The following is a 21,158-nucleotide window of genomic DNA, read 5'->3' on the forward strand; positions in this document are numbered from 1 at the left end:
TATCAACACTTTGGTGCCTATTGTTTCAACCTCTTTTTGTGTCTGAATATAATTTTTACAAAATAGAAATGGATCGTACTGTTGTCATCTGCTATTGTCACTTAATTACTGTATTCTTTACCTTTAAATGACATACACTTTTTTATAGGAGTTTTTAAAAATTATCTGGGTAGTTGAAAGCTGCAAGTTTGTGTCTCTATTCTTTTTTTTTTCCCTATCCCCTCCACCACCCTCTCCCAAACTCTCGCCAGCCTATTCTTCATTTGGCTGGTTTGATGACATATAATTTAGAATGCTGTGTATCCTGGTCTGCATTTTTTAGTCTTACAGACCGAAATAGTGTGTGTCCTCTCAGTTTTCAAAATTCTTTTGGGTTTTTGGTTTTTTAAATTTGTTTTACTAAATGAAGACTTTGTTTCAAGTCAGCGTAGCTGAGAGAGACACGAAACTGGCCCTGAGGACTTTCTTTCTGCTACCACCTTTTTAGGTTTAGGAATGGCATGGACAACCCAATCCTTGTTTCTAATGAACCGACAGGGAAGCAATTAAAATTTTTGTAACCCCCTGGAATTACTTGGGAACGGTGACACCCAAGGGCACTTTAACTGGAAAGTTGTCCATATCACCAGACCTGGATCCTGTCACCTTTCTTTTTCTTCCCTGTTGATAACTGGCAACATTGAGCTGTGATTTGGGTGCAGACCTATTGAAGGGCTACAAGAAAGTCTCCTGGAGTCTCTTCCCTCCTTTTTAAAAAGAAAACCTTCCATGGTCCTTGGGAAGTAAATGTTATACTCTTAGTGAAAGCATCTAGGATATACCAAGTGCTCCATAAATAGTAGCGTTATTTCCTTTATCTTTTCTCTCCTCATTCCTCCATTTCTTCTTTCCTTTTTTTCCCCTTCATATTTGGATTGATATAAACCTTAGTTGGACTTCCCTGGTGGCTCAAATGGTAAAGCATCTGCCTACAATGCGAGAGACCCAGGTTCGATCCCTGGGTCGGGAAGATCCCCTGGAGAAGGAAATGGCAACCCTCTCCAGTACTCTTGCCTGGAGAAATCCATGGATGGAGGAGCCTGGGGGGCTACAGTCCATGGGGCCGCAAAGAGTCGGACACGACTGAGCGACTTCACTTTCACTTTCAAACCCTAGTTTTCCAACTGCTCTTCAGCCTGAATGTTGCTTTTCGATCATTCATTTTCAAAATAAAATAGTTCCACATTAAAAAGAAAAGAATTGCATGGACAGCTTCTCAGGAATGACTAATAAAACACCACAGAGTGTATCAGAGCACTCTGTAAAAGTACTGTAATGTTCTAATGAAGATAGAAGTTGTTTCTGATTCTTTCCTCATGTCCCAATTTAGGTGCTGTAAATGCATTGATGGGAAAAAAGCAGGCAAAGAACTTACAGAGAAGCCGAAGTTTATTCTGTCAGTACTACTGCTGTGGAACTTCGGGTTGTTAATTGTAGACCGTATCCTTGACGTTTTATGCACTGTTCCCTTATTTATTTGATATGTACTAAAGTATAAGATTAATTTTTTCTGTAATGATGATTCTGAAACGTGAGCTGCTTTTGAAAGTGGATGTGGGATGGGTTAGTCAGTTCCCCAAACTGTGGTCTCTACTCAACTTTACCACCCTCTGGTTGTAGAGCACTTTGTCCCTGAAAAGTTAGTGATGATGTTCGAGAATCAGGTAAATCACCAGGAAAGCAATATAATGGGACTTATAACTGTCTTTAGATTAATCTAAGATACATATCTGAAATAGTTTATATTATTCTAAATACCTTTTGTAGAAGAGGGCCTATCACAGTATTGCATGTGAAAACAAGGCTTCCTGCTTTTCTCCCCTCTTGGCTTACCCCATGTTAATAGGCAAAGTTCTTAAATCCAAAGGGTCTGAATGTAACTAATATCCAAATGACTGAAGCCAGATTTCTAGTTTTCATAGACATAGCCAGGTGTGGGTGAGAGCACCTAGACCTTGGTTTAAGTGTGACTGGACTCAGATCTCAGTTTTGTCATCTGAGTGGTGATAGGCCATAAGTATAGTGATGCTCTGGGCTCTGAGTACCTCACAGGTTCATTGTATACTTACTGACAATGAAATGCTGCATGAAATGGCCTTTGGTAGCTGTTAGGTCCCTTCCTTTCTCATCCCTGATTCTAGAAGACAAAACAAAAAAAACTCCTTTAGCTGTTTAAAGGAGTTTTTTTTTTTTAAAAAAAACAACTCCTTAAGCTCATTCTTTAACTTACAGAACATATGGGAAAGTTTCCTGGTTTTCTTCTTAAACATAAATTTTAATTTAAAAGTTCGTCCAGAATTTTACAATTTATACAAAACACTTTTATGCAAAGTGCAAACTGGTAGTAATACTGTTGTCTTTAATTTACCTGAAAAATAAGCACCTGTAACTTTGATGCTCAGTCTGCTGGCACAGTTCATTGTGAATTTGGTATCCTCTGTTTTCCTTCCTTGACCTAAGTCCAGATATTCATTTCCAGTACAATGGTTTTTTATCTGGATTAATGCTGCTCTCCATTGCACGATTCTTTCAGGTAAACACAGAATAGGCTAGTTATATTAGTTTGGTTTTTAGCTTGTAAAGGTGATAGGTAAATTTATTTGACCAACTGTTTTCCATTGCCAAGTGCTATTCACACTTTTATTGAGTATTTCTTACAAATTCCATCTTCTCTTTTAGTAATACTTTTTTCCATTTTACAGATGAGAAAATTATACTCTAAAAACTTGTTAGGGTGTGGCAGGCCTGAAAGAAACTTGAGTTTCTATATTTGGTTTGGATTGTCCAGAAAGGAAGTCTTCCATAGTTTATACAGAATAGTAACTGTGATGGTGGGGCCTTCCCCATCAGAAGCATGTAGCATAGTGTAATGGAAAGTATGAGATTTGGAACCAGAAGACCTGGGTTGAAATCCTGAATAACCCAAACAAGCTGTGTGACTCAGACAAGTAATTTAAAAGCATTGGCACTGGGTCCATTATATATAATATCTTATTGAGTAAACCTTGCAACTGTTGTGTGAAGTTGTTAAAATTATCCTCCTTTCTTTAGAGGAGGAAAGCAGGTAATTTAGATTTCTGGATGTCTCCTCATCTCTGGGATTGGGTTTTAGGAATCTCCAGGGAATATTGATACACCATCAGGTTTGGGAACCATCAACCCAAGGCAAGTCTTCCGACCCTCCCAGCCTCAGTTTTCTCATCCATAAAATAAAATTTACCCTTGATACATTCTGTTTATTAAATGGGGCCACTTACCTCACAGGGACTTTGGAAAGATCAAATTCAATAATCTGTTTTAAAGTTCTTTATCAACTATGAATGTCTGGATAAGTTTTTTTTTCTTTTAACCATTATAAGCCACACTATCCATAGATCATAATTGGTGTTCAATGAGTGAAGGGTGAATGGTTGTTGAACAAATGAACTAAAGTTTAGCTGTAGAACCAGCTGGACTTTCTCTGAATCTTAAATAATAAAACTGGTGGAGAGATTTAGAAGCATCCCTTTGGTTTTGCCTTACCATTGCTGATTCATCTGTTCTAGACCACACCTGATGAGACAGTGAAAGGAGGAACCTGGCCTTTCACGGTCCCTCTGGCAGTTTCTTTGCTGAACCCCAGGACCATTATCTCATTTGGTCCTTCCAAAATTCCCGTGAGGTAGGTAGAAGTCAGACTTCTCTAGTCATAGTCAACTCAGTTTGGAGGGTTGTTTTTTTTTCCCCCCAGAATCAGAATGCCTTTAATTCTCCTAGGTAGTTTGTTAGATCAGGTACTACTTGCTGCCTTCAGCCCAGTTGTACTCTATGTTACCTAATACGTAATGTACGAATTAAGTGATTCTTTGTTAGCATAGTTTATCTATAATTATTCATACTCTGATTCCTAGATCTTCTCGGGAAATCAGCTCCAGCTATTGTTTAACTATAAGAGAGTGAAGTAATTAACGTCTTTGGGTCCCTTAGCGAGAATTTGTAGTGTGTTGTTATGCCGATGTATCTTATACGTCAACATCAAACTTAGTACTTAATAAATATTTGTTGAAATAATGAATTTATGAACCCACTAGGCTCACTGTAAAAGCTGCTGCTGCTGCTAAGTCGCTTCAGTTGTGCCCAACTCTGTGCGAGCCCATAGACGGCAGCCCACCAGGCTCCCCCATCCCTTGGATTCTCTAGGCAAGAATACTGGACTGGGTTGCCATTTCCTTCTCCAATGCATGAAAGTGAAAAGTGAAAGTGAAGTCGCTTACTCATGTCTGACTCTTAGCAACCCCATGGACTATAGCCTACCAGGCTCCTCCGTCCGTGGGATTTTCCAGGCAGGAGTACTAAAGTGGGGTGCCACTGCCTTCTCCAACTGTAAAAGCTAATTGGAATCAATTCCTTCTTTCTCCTTATACTGGTCTTCCCTGCTGGCTCAGTGGTAAAGAATCCACCTGCCAAGCAGGAGATGTGGGTTTGATCCCTGGGTGAAGAAGATCCCCAGAAAGGGAAATGACAACCCACTCCAATATTCTTGCCTGGTAAATCCTATGGACAGAGGAGCCTGGCGGGCTAAAGTCCAGGGCGTCACAAAGAGTTGGACATGACTTAGAGACTGAAACACCACCAGTGTTATATTTCTCATATTGTACATCACATTCCTAGAAGTTACTTATCTTGTAACTAGAATTTTGTGCCTTTTGACTGCCTTTATTCAATTCTCCCTCCCCCATTTCTCACCTCTGGCTAACTATAGGTCTAATCGTTTCCCTATGAGTTTGTTTGTTTTTGAAGTAATAATTGGTCTACAACACTGTTAGTTGCTGTTACATAACATAATGGCTCAGTATTTCTATCCATTTCAAAATAATCACCACGGTAAGTCTGGTTACAATCTGTCACCATACTGAGATGACAGATAGAGTTGCTGACTACATTTTCCACACGGTACATTTCATACCCATGATTCATTTGTTTTGCAACTGTACTTCATCTCTTAATCTCCCTCACCTATTTCTCTTCTCCCCTCACACATTTATCTTAACCATTTTCAAATACAATAGAGTTCCCATACCCCTTCACTCATTTTCCTGCAATGTTACCATTGTATGGTACATTCATCAAGACTAAAAAACCAACACTGATACATTCAGATTTCACCAGTTTTTCCACTAACATCCTTCTTCTATTCCAGGATCCAGTCCAGGATGCTACATTATGGTGTTTAGTTTACCCTGAATTTTGAATTGATATTTCCCTTTTCAATCTCCTAGAAAAGGCATATTGAAGGAGCATTTCTCTTTGCTGTTCTCCTGCATTTCAAGCACATCTACCTCTATGTAGCACCAGCTTACGGTGTATATTTGCTGCGATCTTACTGTTTCACTGCAAATAAACAAGGCAAGTTTTAGTGATTGTGTTATTTTTCTTTTTTTTTTTTTGTCTTGACTTAGTGGCTTGCTTTTTAATTTTTATTGATTTATTTGACCACACTTAGTATCTTAGTTCCCTGACTAGGGATTGAACCCATGCCCCCTGAAGTGGAAGCATAGTCTTAACCACTGGACCACCAAGGAACTCCTATGAGAGGGTTTTATGAGGCACAGCAGATATCTTTCAACTATTGATCCTATAAAAATGGGTAAAAACCCATTCTTACTTTTCTGTGTTCTTGCCACATCATAAAGATTGGTATATTATCATGCTGCTGCTGCTGCTGCTAAGTAACTTCAGTTGTGTCCGACTCTGTCTGACCCCATAGACGGCAGCCCACTAGGCTCCCCTGTCCCTGGGATTCTCCAGGCAAGAACACTGGAGTGGGTTGCCATTTCCTTCTCCAATGCATGAAAGTGAAAGTGAAGTCGCTCAGTCGTGGGCTACTACTAATTTGGGCATGTTATATAAGCTATGGCTTTCCATGCTCCTGGTTAATGATAATGGTCTTTTCTGTAGATGGATCTATCCGCTGGAACAGCTTCAGCTTTGTCCGTCTTATTTCCCTGGGACTGATTGTTTTCCTAGTTTCTGCTCTTTCATTGGGTCCTTTTCTAGCCTTGGTAAGTCTTTTATTTGTTATAAAGAAGACATGTTTGGTGTTATTTAGAAAAAATAATAAAGCCAGGGATATATAAAATAAGCAAAACTACTCCTTTTTCACTCCTTCCAACAATGACTCCACAAAGATAAGATGGTATTCTTTCAGGCATTTTTGTGCCTATGCAAATATGAATGTGCATATATTTGTGTGTTTAACAATATGTCTCACACAAACACACTCACACAGAGTTGATTGTAAGTATTCACAGATATCTGGATTTGTTTATTTGCTTGTTTGCTATGTTTTATTTGTAACCCCAAGTCAGTCCTCAGCGTTTTCCCAGTCATTGACAGCAACATTCTAAAGCGCCTAATATGCTACAGATGTTCAGCAGGTGTTTTTCCTTTTTTTGCTTCTTTCCTTGTTAATTTTAATTGCTGCTAAAACTGGGAAACACTGCATGTCTCGTCAAGCGTTCTGCATCGTCCCCGTTTCTTCAGTAAACTTGATGAAGCTGCAGTCTGTTCTCCTTTTCCCCTTATCAATTCTTCCATTATTATATTATTATACACAGTATCAGACTGGTATTCAAAATACTTTGATGTACCTTGTCACACATGACAGATGAGAAGGTTGGACAAAAAGAAGTTCTATGAACTGCTCAGCATCACATAACTATTTCCTTGAAGGAACAAATACTGGAACTCAGACCTCATATCTTTCTTCTCACAATGCCACAGATAGTACCCTAGTTCTCTTTTTTAACTTAGAAAAGATTGATCACTGTTTAATCTCTTTTCAACAGAACCAACTGCCTCAAGTCTTTTCCCGACTATTCCCCTTCAAGAGGGGCCTCTGCCACGCATATTGGGCTCCAAACTTCTGGGCTTTGTACAGTGCTTTGGATAAAGTGCTGTCTGTCATCGGTATGGTAGCAAACGTTCTTACCTTTTTTTGGAGGCGGGGGAGGGGGGGGTCTCTGCTCATGGTTTGTGGGATCTTAGTTCCCCAACCAGGGATCAGCCCGGGCCCCAGCAGTGAGAGCACTGAGTCCTAACCACCTTTTTTTGGAGGGGGCGTCTCTGTTTTTGGTTTGTGAGATCTTCGTTCCCCAACCAGGGATCAGCCCAGGCCCCAGCAGTGAGAGCAAATGAGTCCATGTAGGGACCTACATGGAATTCCCTGAGCCTTCTTACTTAGACTATGAATATTGCAAGGGCTAGTCACATTGAGAAATGGGAAAAAAAAACCCTGCTTTGTCTTGTGAATGAGGCTGAACTGTTTGTTCTCCAGCCCCGTGTTTCTGCTCTCAGGATAAACAGGGACTGATACTTCAGCAGTGGAAATAGACTGCATTCCTTATAAAAGCTCTTTGTGGCAATGAGATGGTTGTTCCTTTCCTTGGGAATAAAATATTTAGACATTTTTAAAAGGTAATTTTTACCTCAAGTAAAACGTTTTTCAGCCATTATAACCTTACTTTTAAACTTTAAAATGTGAAGAAGCATTTTTAAGAATGTGTAAGTTATGATTCTGGGTATTAAAGATAATGGTAGGCATGCATTCAGCATGAGATGAAAGAAAGAGAAAACTTAGGCTATGCTTTTAAGTTTGCGATGTGATGAAAAGGAATTTATACCTTCAGACGGTTCTGAAAATAACTGACTGTAGAACAACTCACAGTCTCTCATCTGTGAATGCAGCCTAGTGTGATGGGAAATGGCAGGATCAAGAGAAGGCCAGGCAAGCTTCTGTAACCGGACAGACAGTAAATATTTTAGGCTTTGCAAGCCACATAAGGTGTTTAGTTGCTTGTTTGCTGCTGCTGCTACTAAGTCTCTTCAGTCGTGTCCGACTCTGTGCGACCCCATAGATAGCAGCCCACCAGGCTCCCCCATCCCTGGGATTCTCCAGGCAAGAACACTGGAGTGGGTTGCCATTTCCTTCTCCAGTGCATGAAAGTGAAAAGTGAAAGTGAAGTTGCTCAGTCATGTCTGACTCTTAGCAACCCCATGGACTGCAGTCTACCTTTACAACCTTTAAAATGTAACAACTTATTATGAGAAGCAAATGCAACAATAAAGACATGCCAGGCTGTCAGTAGCAGGGGTTTGGAACCAGACAGCACTGGATTTGATTCTTCCACCTAAGCTGTGTGACTTTAGGCATGTCACTCATCTTTGTGTGCCTCAGGAGCTAAAAGTAATGGCTGCAGAGCCCTTGGCATATGGTGGGTGCTTAATGCATGGCGGCTGCTATTACTCTTTTGGACACTTACTTGTGGGAAATCATAATTTGATATTCTCACTCACCCACTGAGCCCAGCCTTGATATATCTGGCATCTTATAAAGTAAGTTCTTAACACTTCTGAAAACTTTAAATGACTGGCATAATATGAGGTACAGGGGCCACTTGCCTTATTTGAGTCAGGAAACCGATGTACCTCATCTTGTGTATCTGTCTCCTCAAGAATGTTGTGAATGGAAAGCCAGTGGCAGGTTAGGCAATTCTGTTTCAGGCAGGTAATTATTAGCTTTAAGAGAGAATCTGCAGGCTGAAGTCAAAAGGGAAGAGGTAAATGAATAGAAAATATTTTAGTAGTCTACACTTTTCTCACATTTCACTAATTTTCAGTGGCATTAGATGGGGCCATTCAGGTGCTCAGACCATCTCTGACTATTCTGTTAGCTTGTTTGGGCTGGGGCTTGCATCATTATCCTTGGACTTGGTTCATTTAGTAAGTATTTCTTGAAATGTTATGTTATGTGCTGAGCATAGAAATAAACTGTCATTCCTGCCTTTAAGGAACCCAGTGTAGGAGAGTAAATGAACATATAAACAGATACAGTGCAGCATGTATAAGAGACCACCTTAGCCCACAAGAAAATCAGCTTTACTTCCAGAGTTAGGAGCTTTCTTAGGTGAGTGAATTAGGAGTTAGCTCTGTAAAGTGAGTAGGCCATTCTATGCAAAAGGAGTAGTCTGTGCAGAGGGACACGGGTGTCTGAGGGGTATATCAGCTCATTGCAGCCGAACTATATTTAACAAGGTGAAGCAGATGAGTCTGGCAAGGTGGGAGGGGCTAGATCATGGAAGATACTGTGGACTGTGCTTAGGAATATGGACTTTATCCCATAGTCAAGGAAGGATTCAAAGCTGGCTTGTGACATGGTAGTATTTGAGAAAGCTTGCTTCATTTTAAAGATGATAGCAAATTGCTGTCCATGCTACCTGCCAGCAAGGTTTCCTGTTCCAATATAGACAACCACACTGTAAACCAGAGGCATTTTAGGTAGAATATTGTGGCACTGAGTTAATGAAATCTTGACCTTGAAGCAGTCATAAGATTTAGTAGCATATTCTTTTTTTCCTCAAGGAATTGACTGGTAAAATACAGTGTGAAAGTGTCACAGACTCTTTGCAACCCCAGGGACTGTAACCCGCCAGACTTCTCTGTCCGTGGGATTCTCCAGGCAAGAACACTGGAGTGGGTAGCCTTTCCCTTCTCCAGGGGATCTTCCCAACCCAGGGATCTAACCCAGGTCTCTGGCATTGCAGGCGGATTCTTTACCAGCTGAGCCACCAAGGAAGCCACATAACACACGGTGTGCCATTGATCAAAACAAAATGTCTGTTTACTCTGTAGGTTTAGAACTGAAACTTCTTGATCCCAACAAGATTCCCAAGGCCTCAATGACAAGTGGTTTAGTTCAGCAGTTCCAACACACAGTCCTTCCCTCAGTGACGCCTTTGGCCACCTTTATCTGCACTCTGATTGCCATGTTGGTAAGAATTCACACGTGGTCCTCATTTCTTGAGTTTTCTCTCCTTTTTTTGTGTGTGGCTGGTTGAATTTCAAGTTTTCCTAACTGTAGGATAAATTCCATGGCTGTAATCCTGCTGCAGATTGAGGCATTTCCTAGCAATTCTTAGGGTAACTTTGAACACCATAAGGAAGGATTACTAGTAAAGCCTCTTTGAGAGAGGTCCTCACGAGAGGCTAATAGACCATCTGTTCACCATCAGATGAAGAAGAATGAAAAGCCCGAGGCGGGGTGGGGGGGTGGGCGGATCCTGGACCACACCGTGGAGAAAGAGGACAGGGTAGTAAGGACATCAGGTTTTTGTTTTCTTCCATGGTGAACTGATCAAAAGTCTAAATTTTTCTGAACCGCCTGGATATTTTGTCTTGATAATGAGCTGAGATGCCACAGTGGCTGTTGGAGCATCAGATAAGAATCTTATATGAGTCAGATGCTGTTACAGGCATCATTCAAAGTTGTTTTTGTTAGTGATCATGATAAACTCAATTTCATGATATAATTTTAGTAGAAGTCAATATAAATAACTCAGTCATACCTAATTACACTCAGTTTTAATTTTTGTTTCTGAATAATCAAGCCTACTCACAAGACACCTGACCCCACTTAATTGCATGGCAGTACTGGTAGGTAATTAAGCTCTGTTGGCCTATTTATCCACATGTTCTAACTGAGGTTAAACTTTTTCCTAAAATTTCAGCCTTGTAAGCTGCATGTGGAAGGCCTTGGATTGCTTGTAAATTACACTACTCCAGCTCACAGAGTTAGATGTTTGCTTATTACTATTAAGATTTTTTTGATGTCGACCATTTTTAAAGTTTTATTGAATTTGGTACAAAATTTTTTATTTTGTGATCTGGTTTTTTGGCCACGAGGTATGTGGGAATTGAATCCACACCCTCTGCACTGGACAACAAAGTCTTAATCACTGGACCACCAGGGAAGTCCCTGGTGTTTGTTTATTAATATGCTGCTGCTGCTGCTGCTGCTAAGTCGCTTCAGTTGTGTCCGACTCTGTGCGACCCCATAGACAGCAGCCCACCAGTTTCCGCCATCCCTGGGATTCTCCAGGCAAGAACACTGGAGTAGGTTGCCATTTCCGATTTAATTTATTATTAGCTCCACAATATCGATGAACTTTTGTAGTTTGATCTAATAAGTTCAGTGACTATTAGTTAACTAATTATGAAGGTGTAATGGGGGTTATACTGGCTATCCTAGAACTTAATTATCATTCCTTATTAATGTCAATGAGTAGAATTAATTTTAACGAGTTAAATATATATTTCCAAATGCCTTTTTCTGAGTAGTGTTTCCATGTTAACTTTTAGTGGACTGTTCACAAAGCAAATTATCTCAGTTTGATGGAGAATAATGAGCTACTGTTTTTCAGAGATGATGTAAATTATATTCACCTAATGATGTTTCAGTAAAGCCTATTTTAAATGATACTGAAGTTTTATCTTTGCCTGTTGTTTCTAGCCCTCTGTTTTCTGTCTTTGGTTTAAACCTCAAGGGCCCAGAGGCTTTCTCCGATGTCTGATTCTTTGTGCCTTGAGCTCCTTCATGTTTGGTTGGCACGTCCATGAAAAAGCCATTCTCCTCGCAGTTCTCCCAATGAGGTAAGCTCAGTTAGTGAGCACTTCTGGCATATTTCACAGTGACCCTGTTGTTTTCCATCTGATCTGTCCCTTGACATGTTCAGTGGGATAGGCAAAGATGTGTGGGAACAGGTTTATACCTGGACAGAATGGGGATGCTTAACTTGGGATCCTTGGACCTGTGAAAGTTCTAAGCTATGCAGAACTGCCTGTATTGTCTCTGCATTTTTTGGTAATGGGTCTTGTGGTAATTAAGAGTCATGATACCAGTCTGTTACTGCTGAATTTTGAATGGCAGCGTAGTATGAAAAAACGTGGTATTTGATGTCATCACGCCCACAATTCCTTGTTGGGTGTTGTTTAGTCAAAGTAAGGAGTGAGTCCATTATGGAATAATACCTAGCATACACACAGCGCTTCAGAGTTTTCAGAACTGTTTTTGTTGTTTGTTGGGATTTTGTTTTGTGCTTTTGTATTCTTTCTTTTGAGCTCCACAGCAGCCTATAAGATAATTAGGATAAATGATTATCCCCTGTCTTTATAAAGCCCCAGAAACTGGGGCTCAGAGTTTGCCTTATCCAAAGTCACACAGCTAGCAAATAGCAGGATTAGGACTTTAACCTGAATCTTACCACAGTGAATCTTGAGTTCTTTTCACTGTGCCATGCTGGGAAAAAAAAAAAAAAAGGCACAATGTGTCTATTTTATATACAACTGAAACCCAGTTACATAGATGGTAATAGAATTAGCCCTTTTCTTAAGCTTTTTCTTAAATCCTGAGAGACGTCATTTAAGCTCTGAAAGAACATTAAGCAAATATGTCAGATCAGTACATGTCTTGTCTGAGTTCAACAGGGCAAAATTCCTAATGTCTTTAGTTAGAATTCTAATTGAACACCAGGACATGTGGGGCATTGTCCCAAAGAAGAGCTATAGGGTTGGAAATAAAACTCTCAAGTCCAGTTTCCCTGTCTACCTCTATTAAGCAGCTCCCAAGCCCACAATATTCCTTTCTTTGAGGAGGCAGTTACTCAGAGAGACAAGATTCTTTTTTGAATGTTCCATGATTCAGTGTAGTACATTCTTCTATGTATTGCTTCAAGTTTCCCACTAAAAAAATTAATATTCTCAATTGAATTGGACTTGTAGCAAAGATCAGTATGTTGTTTTATGCAAAGCCAGTTCTAGAAATATTATATATATATATATATATAGCTATTTGCAAGTATAAGCTTCATTTGATGTTTTAGTGAATTACACTAAGAATTATTATGAGAATTTTTATTTTTAGCCTCTTATCGGTGGGAAAAGCAGTAGATGCTTCAATTTTTCTGATTCTGACCACAACAGGACATTATTCCCTCTTCCCTCTGCTCTTCACTGCACCAGGTAAATAGCTTCTTTTTAAGAGAAATCTATTTGATTGTCATGCCTTTACATCAGCACCTGCAGATCAGTGCTATCTGATTTAAACTACCTTAAAGTCTCTTAGAAAGAGAGAGCTCATCCATTCTTTTAAATAAAACCTCCAATATATCCCTAATTCTCAGTATCTTTAGATGTCACAAAAATGCATAGTTAAGCTCAAAAAGCATTCCTAGCACTATATAGCTATGTCAGTGTGATTATATTCCTTTAAGTATTCCCTTAAGTATCATAAACCTTCCTCTTATCAACTTAATCATCATATGTACCTTTTTATTCTTTTAACAGAACTTCCCATTAAAATCATACTCATGTTACTGTTTACCATCTATAGTATTTCCTCACTGAAGACTCTGTTCAGGTAATCTAAAAGAGTACATTTAAAATTCTTTTTACTCTTGTGAAATGTTTACTCCTAAATGATTAAGTCTTTTACATTTTAATTTTTTAAGTATTAGTGGTAATATCACAACATTACAAAATATCAGCAATGCTGCTACTGCTGCTAAGTCACTACAGTCGTGTCCGACTCTGTGTGACCCCATAGACGGCAGCCCCTCAGGCTCCCCCGTCCCTGGGATTCTCCAGGCAAGAACACTGGAGTGGGTTGCCGTTTCCTTCTCCAATGCAGGAAAGAGAAAAGTGAAAGGGAAGTCGCTCAGTCGTGTCCGACTCTTAGCGACCCCATGGACTGCAGCCTACCAGGCTTTTCCGTTCATGGGATTTTCCAGGCAAGAGTACTGGAGTGGGGTGCTATTGCCTTCTTTGAATATCAGCAATAGCAGGAGAAATTACTCATATTCCATCACTCTGAATAAGCCAGACACAAAAAGGACAAATATCGTATGATTTCATTTATATGAAATAGCTGCTGCTGCTGCTAAGTTGCTTCAGTCGTGTCCGACTCTGTGCGACCCCATAGACGGCAGCCCACCAGGCACCCCTGTCCCTGGGATTTTCCAGACAAGAACACTGGAGTGGGTTGCCATTTCCTTCTCCAATGCAGGAAAGTAAAGTCGCTTAGTCACATCCAACTCTTCGTGACCCCATGGATTGCAGCCCACCAGGCTCCTCCATCCATGGGATTTTCCAGGCAAGAGTACTGGAATGGGTTGCCATGAAATATCTAGACTATGCAAATTCATAGAGACAGAAAGTAAATCAGTGGTTACAGGGACCTGTGGGAGCGGTGGTGGTGCTGGATAGGGAGCTATTACTGCTTTACTATCTCCAAAGATTCTTTTTGGGGTGTTGAAAATGTTTTGAAAATGGACGATGGTCATGGTTACACAACATTATCAATATACTTAATACTACTTAATTACAATAAAAAATGGTTAACAAATTGTATATGACTTTACCAAACAAAAATTATGTACTGATTACCGTATTCTTATTCCAACGTCACAGTATCCAGCCCCCTTTCCTCTTCCAAATGCATAGCTAGTTCTCCCTCAGCAACTTCAGCTAAGTGACAGCATTGATGATGACTGGATAATTTGGATTGTTGAGTTAATAGAATGATATAGTTTTATCACTTTTTTCTAAATGTGAAATTTTTTGCATTCTTTTGACTCTGGCTTTAGCTGCACTGCATATCAAGACAGTGCAGTTGGGCAGCTTTAGTTGAGAAATGTTTGCAAAAGCAGAATGACTCATCTAAAGTCAGACTTCTCTCCTTTTTTCTTCAGAAAAGAAAAGCCTCTTTTTAATTGGATGGAAACTTTCTACCTCCTTGGCCTGGGACCTCTGGAAGTCTTCTGTGAATTTGTATTCCCTTTCACCTCCTGGAACCTGAAGTACCCGTTTATCCCTTTGTTACTGACCTCAGTGTATTGTGCAGTGGGCGTCACATATGCTTGGCTCAAACTGTATGTTTCCGTATTGACTGACCCTCCTGTCGGCAAGACAAAGAAGCAATGAGTAAAGGAACTGCTTGGATGTATTCCAAGCAATTATTTCATGGGAAGTTAATCAGAACTTGAAGAAAGTTGCTGGTAGCATGAAGCATTCATTTCAATAAATCTGTGGGAGGACCATTCTTGTAAACTTGGCCTTGCCCAGCCTAGCAACCTGATTGTCACCATGGTGAGAAGCCACTTGTCCTCCATAAGCAGTGAAATACATCTGAAACAAATCTCGCCTTTCCCTTTTAAAATTGTCATTGAGACTGCTGTGCTTGCTCTAGGCAAGAAGGGAATCTGATCAACAGCATGATTTTTTGTAGCCTATAATAACCATCATCAGGATATAAAGCATAATTAAGATCATGTGCTAAGGGAAGTATAAATAAAATACCATTTTGTATTTCTGCACAAAAAACTTTTTGGATTATTTCCAGCTCCTCCATTTTCCTATTGGTGTGCACACAGCAAATGGTGTGCACTAATCCCCATCTGTACACCTTGTTCCAGGAGGTGTTTTTCTTTTTTCCATTGAAATTATGCAGCGACAATACTCACAAAGACAATATTTAATGAACTGTTCAGCTTGTCAGTGGAGATTATAAGCCACTCTGCTCTTACATTGAGTTAAGGACGTCTTCTGCAGTTCATTTATTTTAAAAGCAAGTACTCCAAATTTGATAGGGTCACTCCTCAAACTTTCCTGTGTGAACAGTCTTAAGTGTTTTTTTTTTGCAGCCCGATCTAGTCCTCCCCCTACTTTGAGAGTACTTCATACACTTTAACCAGGACCCCAGATTGCCTAATATCTGCAGCACATTCCAATTCAGCCAACGTTTATCTAGCTGTCACTAGGAACCTTCACGTTTTGTTTACCCATTGTCCCCCTAAGAAGATCAGAGCGAGTCCAAGGTCAATAGAATCCTGGGATGCTAATCCAGTTATCCATCTCTTAAATTCACTCTATTTTCCAAGTCTTCTTTTGAGTCTCATTAAGAGATGAGGGATTTTTGCCAAAGGAGGGGGGAAGCACAGCCTCTCTAGCCTCTTTTCCTCCCCACAGTTCCCTGTTATGCCGTGTGCTCCAGCTGTCCTAACAGCTTAGAATTCCCGGTGTGCCGTGCTATTTCCTACCTCTGCTTCCTTTCATTTCCTGCCACTTCCTTTCTTCCCTCTCTCTGCTGACTTTTACACCCTATCACTTGATTGTCTGCACTTCAAGATTCAACTTCAAAATGTTCTGAAATCTGTAAGTGAAAACAAGCAAAGTTACTATCAAAATTTAAACAAATAAGATATATGTGAAGCCCATTTTTTACTGGCTGTTTAATTTTATATGCAGTGTACCAAAATTTAACAAGTGGAAGGAAAAGAAAAGTGGGAAGGACTTGGTATTCTTGATCACAATACATTTTCCCAGGTTGAGGAGATAGAGCCAGAACTGGGCGGGAAGAAGATGCCCTCTTTCCAGCCCAACACTGGCATCGTTCTCCGTGTTAATAATTCCCACCTAGAAACTACTGTTTGTAAAGGGAGCACTTCAGTGTCAGAGAGAATTGCCCCCTATGCGTAGTCCATGCAGTTTCCGTTTGCACTTAATGGGAGAAAAAAACATTCTATTAAAATCTTTGAAAAAGATGTTTTACTCTTAAGCAGTTAGATAAAATTACTCTTCCAGTATAATCATGGTAAAAATAAAAAATTATTTCGGCCCACCTACCTGCTTTTTTGTGCTCCAAAGACGTGAGCTACTGTGCTAATGACAACTGAAATTAGAACCATTTTACAAACCTCAAAACCCTGAATCAATACAGCCTTTAGTTTCTCACAATAAAGTCCTGTATTCGGCATCTCCACTTTATAGAAAGGTCAGTAAATGTTTTTGGGTTTTTTTTCAGTCTCAGAAGTGTTGACTGAAAAACACACACACAACATAGGAGTTGTTTCAGGTTTATTCAGGGACTGTAGTAAAGGCTGTAGCCTAGGAAACAGCTTCTCAGTAACTCTGAGAAAACTGCTCTGAAGAGGAGGGGGGAGGTTCAAGTAAATATGTGACTTTGGGGCTAGAGAATACATGCACTCAAGTATACATTTTGGTAAAAGATTACTGCTAGTCATGAAGAACAGACATCTCAATAATTTTAGTGCTCTTCTGTGTATAGGAAGATGCAAGAATCTGGGTTCATTAAAATTCTTGCTAAGATACACATCTAACTGTAAGGGACCAGCTTGTCCAAAGCACAGAGCATCCTGTTGTCAAATTAATTTTCTCCATCTGAAGCAAAGAGTGCTTCATCCTGTTATCACCTTAACTTCCTCTGAAGCACAGAGTGTACTGTCCATCAGCAACTGTAGCAGATTACATAAGACAGCTATAAAAAGGACTGGACCCATAGTATACCTATGTACAGAATCCTAGAGCCTCTCAGAAGAGCACTCAGGGAGGATTCATTTTTTACAGATTTCCTGAACAAATAGATAGCTGATTAGGCAGTGTTGAGGTGTTCAACATTGTGTAAAGCATCTCCTTCCACATGCGCAGCTGTTTCTTAAGGCATTTAATGCTGAATTCATATTTTTTTCCTCTAACTTACCAGTTGATCTCTGAAACCATAGTTCAGTTCAGCTCAGTCACTCAGTCATGTCCGACTTCTGCGACCCCATGAATCGCAGCACGCCAGGCCTCCCTGTCCATCACCATCTCCTGGAGTTTACTCAAACACGTCCATTGAGTCGGTGATGCCATCCAGCCATCTCATCCTCTGTCGTCCCCTTTTCCTCCTGCCCCCAATCCCTCCCAGCATCAGAGTCTTTTCCAATGATGTTGTATTCCTATCGTGACAACCCTTCAAAGGATACACAAAGGGGAGGTCCCACATTGTGGCCCTTTCTACTGAAAGCGTACTATATAACAGGTGTTATGCTAGGTATTACCTGCTTTTAATCCTAAAGTTTGAAAAGCAATTCATTATTGCTTCAAATATTTGCTGAGTTCCTATTGAGTGTCATATGCTGTGCTAGGTGCTGGAGATCAAAAGGTGAACAAGAAAGACATATTCCTGCACTTAAGAATTTATATTCTAGTGTCTAGAGAGATGTAAGAGTCAGGAAGATGACTCCTAGAAGAAAACATAGGTGGAAAGCTGTAGAACATTAGATTCAGTAGTGATTATCTTAGATATGACACCAAAAACATAGGCACCAAAAGCAAAAATTGACAAATTGGACTGCGCCTCAAAAGAAACAGGGCTTCCCTGGTAGTTCAGCTGGTAAAGAATCTACCTGCAATGCAGGAGACCTGAGTTTGATCCCTGGGTTGGGAAGAACCCCGGAAAGGGAAACAGCTACCCACTCCAGTATTCTGGCCTGGAGAATTCCGTGAACTGTATAGTCCATGGGGTCACAAAAGAGTTGGACACGACTGAGCGACTTTCACTTTCAAAAAAAACAGTAGAGTGAAAAGGCAACCTATGGAATGAAAGAAAATATTTGGAAATCATATTTGATAAGGGATTAATATACAGAATATATAGGTCTCTTCTACAGCCCAACAACAAAAAGAACCAAGCAACTCAATTTAAAAATGGACAAAGGACTGAACAGATAATTCTCCAAACATATACAAATGGCCTACAAGCATATGAAAAGATGTTCAACATCACTAATCATAAGAAAAATGCAAATCAAAACCACACACTTATAGGATGGTCACTATCAAAAGAATGGAAAATAAGTGTTGGCAAGAATGTGGAGAAAGTAGAACCCTTAAGCAAAATGGTTCAGCCATTGTGGAGAAACAGTATGAAGGTTCCTCAAAAAATACAATTTCCATATGAATCATCAATCCCACTTTCAGGTATATATCCAAAAGAATTCAAAGTAGGATCTTGAAGCGATTTTTGCATATCTATGTTCATTATAGCATTATTTCACAATAGCTAGGAGGTGGAAACAACCCAAATGGACATCAACAGATGGACAGGTAGATAAAAAATGTTGCATATACATTTTACAACGGAGTATTATGCAGCCTTGAAAGGAAATTCCGGGAATTCCCTGGTCCAGTGGTTAGGACTCCACGCTTTCACTGCCAAGGGCTGGGGTTCCATCTCTGGTTGGGGAACTAAGTTCCTGTAAGCCATGTGGTGAGGCCAAAAAAACAAGGGAGGAGGAGGAAATCCTGTCACATGCAACAACATGGATAAACTTCAAGAACATTCTGCTAAATGAAATAAGCCAGTCACAAAAGACTGTGTAATTCCACTCCTATGTATCTGAAGTAGTCAAAATCATAGAAACAGAAAGAAGGAAGGTAGTTACCAAGGGCTGGGGGTAGGAGGGAAAAGGGATTAGCATTCAATGGTAGAGAGTTTCAGTTTTGCAAGATTAAAGTTCTATAGATCTGTTATACAACAATGTGAATATACTTAACACTACTGAACTATACACTTAGAACTGGTTAAGATGATAAGTTTAATGTTATGTTTTTTACCACAACTTAAAAAGTTAAAATTTTAATTTATCCCAAAAAAAGTTATTGGATTTCCCTGGTGGTCCAGTGGTTAAGAATCCACTTGACAACACAGGGGACATGGGTTTGATTCCTGATCCAAGAAGATCCCACAGAGGTAACTAAATATTCTAAATATTTGTGTTAATTACTACTAATATGGGTATCTCTAAATAGTATATATTTGCCTAATATTGAACTTTATACATGGGATCATTTATTGTCTTCTAACATCTCTTTTTCTCTGATCTTTTAATCTTTTTTTTTAACATCATCTTTTTTTTTTAAGTTCATCATACTGGATATACCTTTGAATGAAAACATGGCAATTTATCCTCTATTCTGCTCTTAATGGACATTTTAAATGTTTCTAGTTTGGGACTATTACTAATGGATATTACTCCTTGTAATATAATATTCTTGTATGTCTCTTAGTCCTGGTTAACATGCCCCAAAGCTTCTCTAGACCCTAGACTGTGGAGTACAGTCTTTAAATGAAAAAGAAATGGAACACAACTTAAATATCCATCAAAAGGTTAATGGGTGACTAAAATGTAACTTACTGATATAATGGAATATCATACAGTAATCAAAAGGAATGAGCTTGATCTTTATATCATCATGGATGGATCTCAAAACATGTGGAATGATGAAAGTGAGAGAAAACAGAAACCCTGAATCGTACAATTTATGTAAATTTTAAAGCATACATAATACATACTAAATATATGTAAAAATATAAAAAGTGAACTGTAAGTGTACACTAAACTCATGATTGTCTCCGAGGAGGATGGGAAAGGGTTCTATATTTATAGTGTTTTATTTCCTTTTAAAAAATGACAAAATATTAACAATTCTGGGTGACAGCATATGGGTATTTGTTATACTGTTCTTTGTATTTTTGTTTTTGTAGGGCTTAAGTTTCTTAAAAGAGAAAGAGAGTGGACCGAGAAGACTGTGGAGAAGAATATTTAAGCAATATTGAATATTTGTGTTTGTCTAACAGATCATCTAGTATTCAAAATTAACATAATTCTATGTATGGATGTGAGAGTTGGACTGTGAAGAAAGCTGAGCGCCGAAGAACTGATGCTTTTGAACTGTGGTGTTGGAGAAGACTCTTGAGAGTCCCTTGGACTGCAAGGAGATCCAACCAGTCCATTCTGAAGGAGATCAGCCCTGGGATTTCTTTGGAAGGACTGATGCTAAAGCTGAAACTCCAGTACTTTGGCCACCTCATGCGAAAAGTTGACTCATTGGAAAAGACTGATGCTGGGAGGGATTGGGGGCAGGAGGAGAAGGGGATGACAGAGGATGAGATGGCTGGATGGCATCACTGACTCGATGGACATGAGTCTGAGTGAACTCCGGGAGTTGGTGATGGACAGGGAGGCCTGGCATGCTGCAATTCATGGGGTCACAAAGAGTCGGACACAACTGAGCGACTGAACTGAACTGAAGGTAGATTTTTTATGGTTTTCACTCTTTTGATATAATTTTAAAAGAAACACTATGGTTTTAAAAAAATAAAAAGAGTGTGCAAGGACTTCTTCCCTGGTTAGGAATCCACCTTCCAATACAGCAAATACAGGTTAGATCCCTGGGCAAGGAACTAAGGCCCCACTTGCTAATAGGCAACTAAACCCTGATCCACAACTAGATAAAAATCTGCTGGCAGCAACCAAGGTGCAGCTAAATAAATAAAATTTAAAAGACTGTGAAAAAAAAAAAAAAACCTCTTTCATGTGTCATACTGGTATTTACATAAGGCAGATTCTCAGGTAATTATTAGGTCAAACAGCTTGAACTTCAAGAAACTGTTCCAATATACATTC

General features: G+C 39.6%; 1 protein-coding gene across 2 annotated transcripts in view; it reads left to right on the forward strand.

The window, feature by feature from the left end:
• The window catches only part of ALG8 (ALG8 alpha-1,3-glucosyltransferase), a 28,123-nt gene extending 12,887 nt beyond the window's left edge, over positions 1-15,236 (forward strand). For both annotated transcript variants that reach the window (XM_006077392.4, XM_025286264.3), the window contains exons 4-13: positions 1,370-1,479; positions 2,505-2,572; positions 5,298-5,424; positions 5,977-6,080; positions 6,867-6,987; positions 9,709-9,848; positions 11,366-11,505; positions 12,776-12,873; positions 13,198-13,270; positions 14,601-15,236. In XM_006077392.4, the coding sequence (XP_006077454.3) occupies positions 1,370-1,479; positions 2,505-2,572; positions 5,298-5,424; positions 5,977-6,080; positions 6,867-6,987; positions 9,709-9,848; positions 11,366-11,505; positions 12,776-12,873; positions 13,198-13,270; positions 14,601-14,832 (1,213 nt within the window). In that variant the 3' untranslated portion in view covers positions 14,833-15,236. The remainder of the gene's footprint in view (positions 1-1,369; positions 1,480-2,504; positions 2,573-5,297; positions 5,425-5,976; positions 6,081-6,866; positions 6,988-9,708; positions 9,849-11,365; positions 11,506-12,775; positions 12,874-13,197; positions 13,271-14,600) is intronic.
• Positions 15,237-21,158: the final 5,922 nt, after the last annotated feature.

The sequence above is a fragment of the Bubalus bubalis genome, chromosome 5 (assembly GCF_019923935.1).
Source record: "Bubalus bubalis isolate 160015118507 breed Murrah chromosome 5, NDDB_SH_1, whole genome shotgun sequence".
NCBI lineage: Eukaryota > Metazoa > Chordata > Mammalia > Artiodactyla > Bovidae > Bubalus > Bubalus bubalis.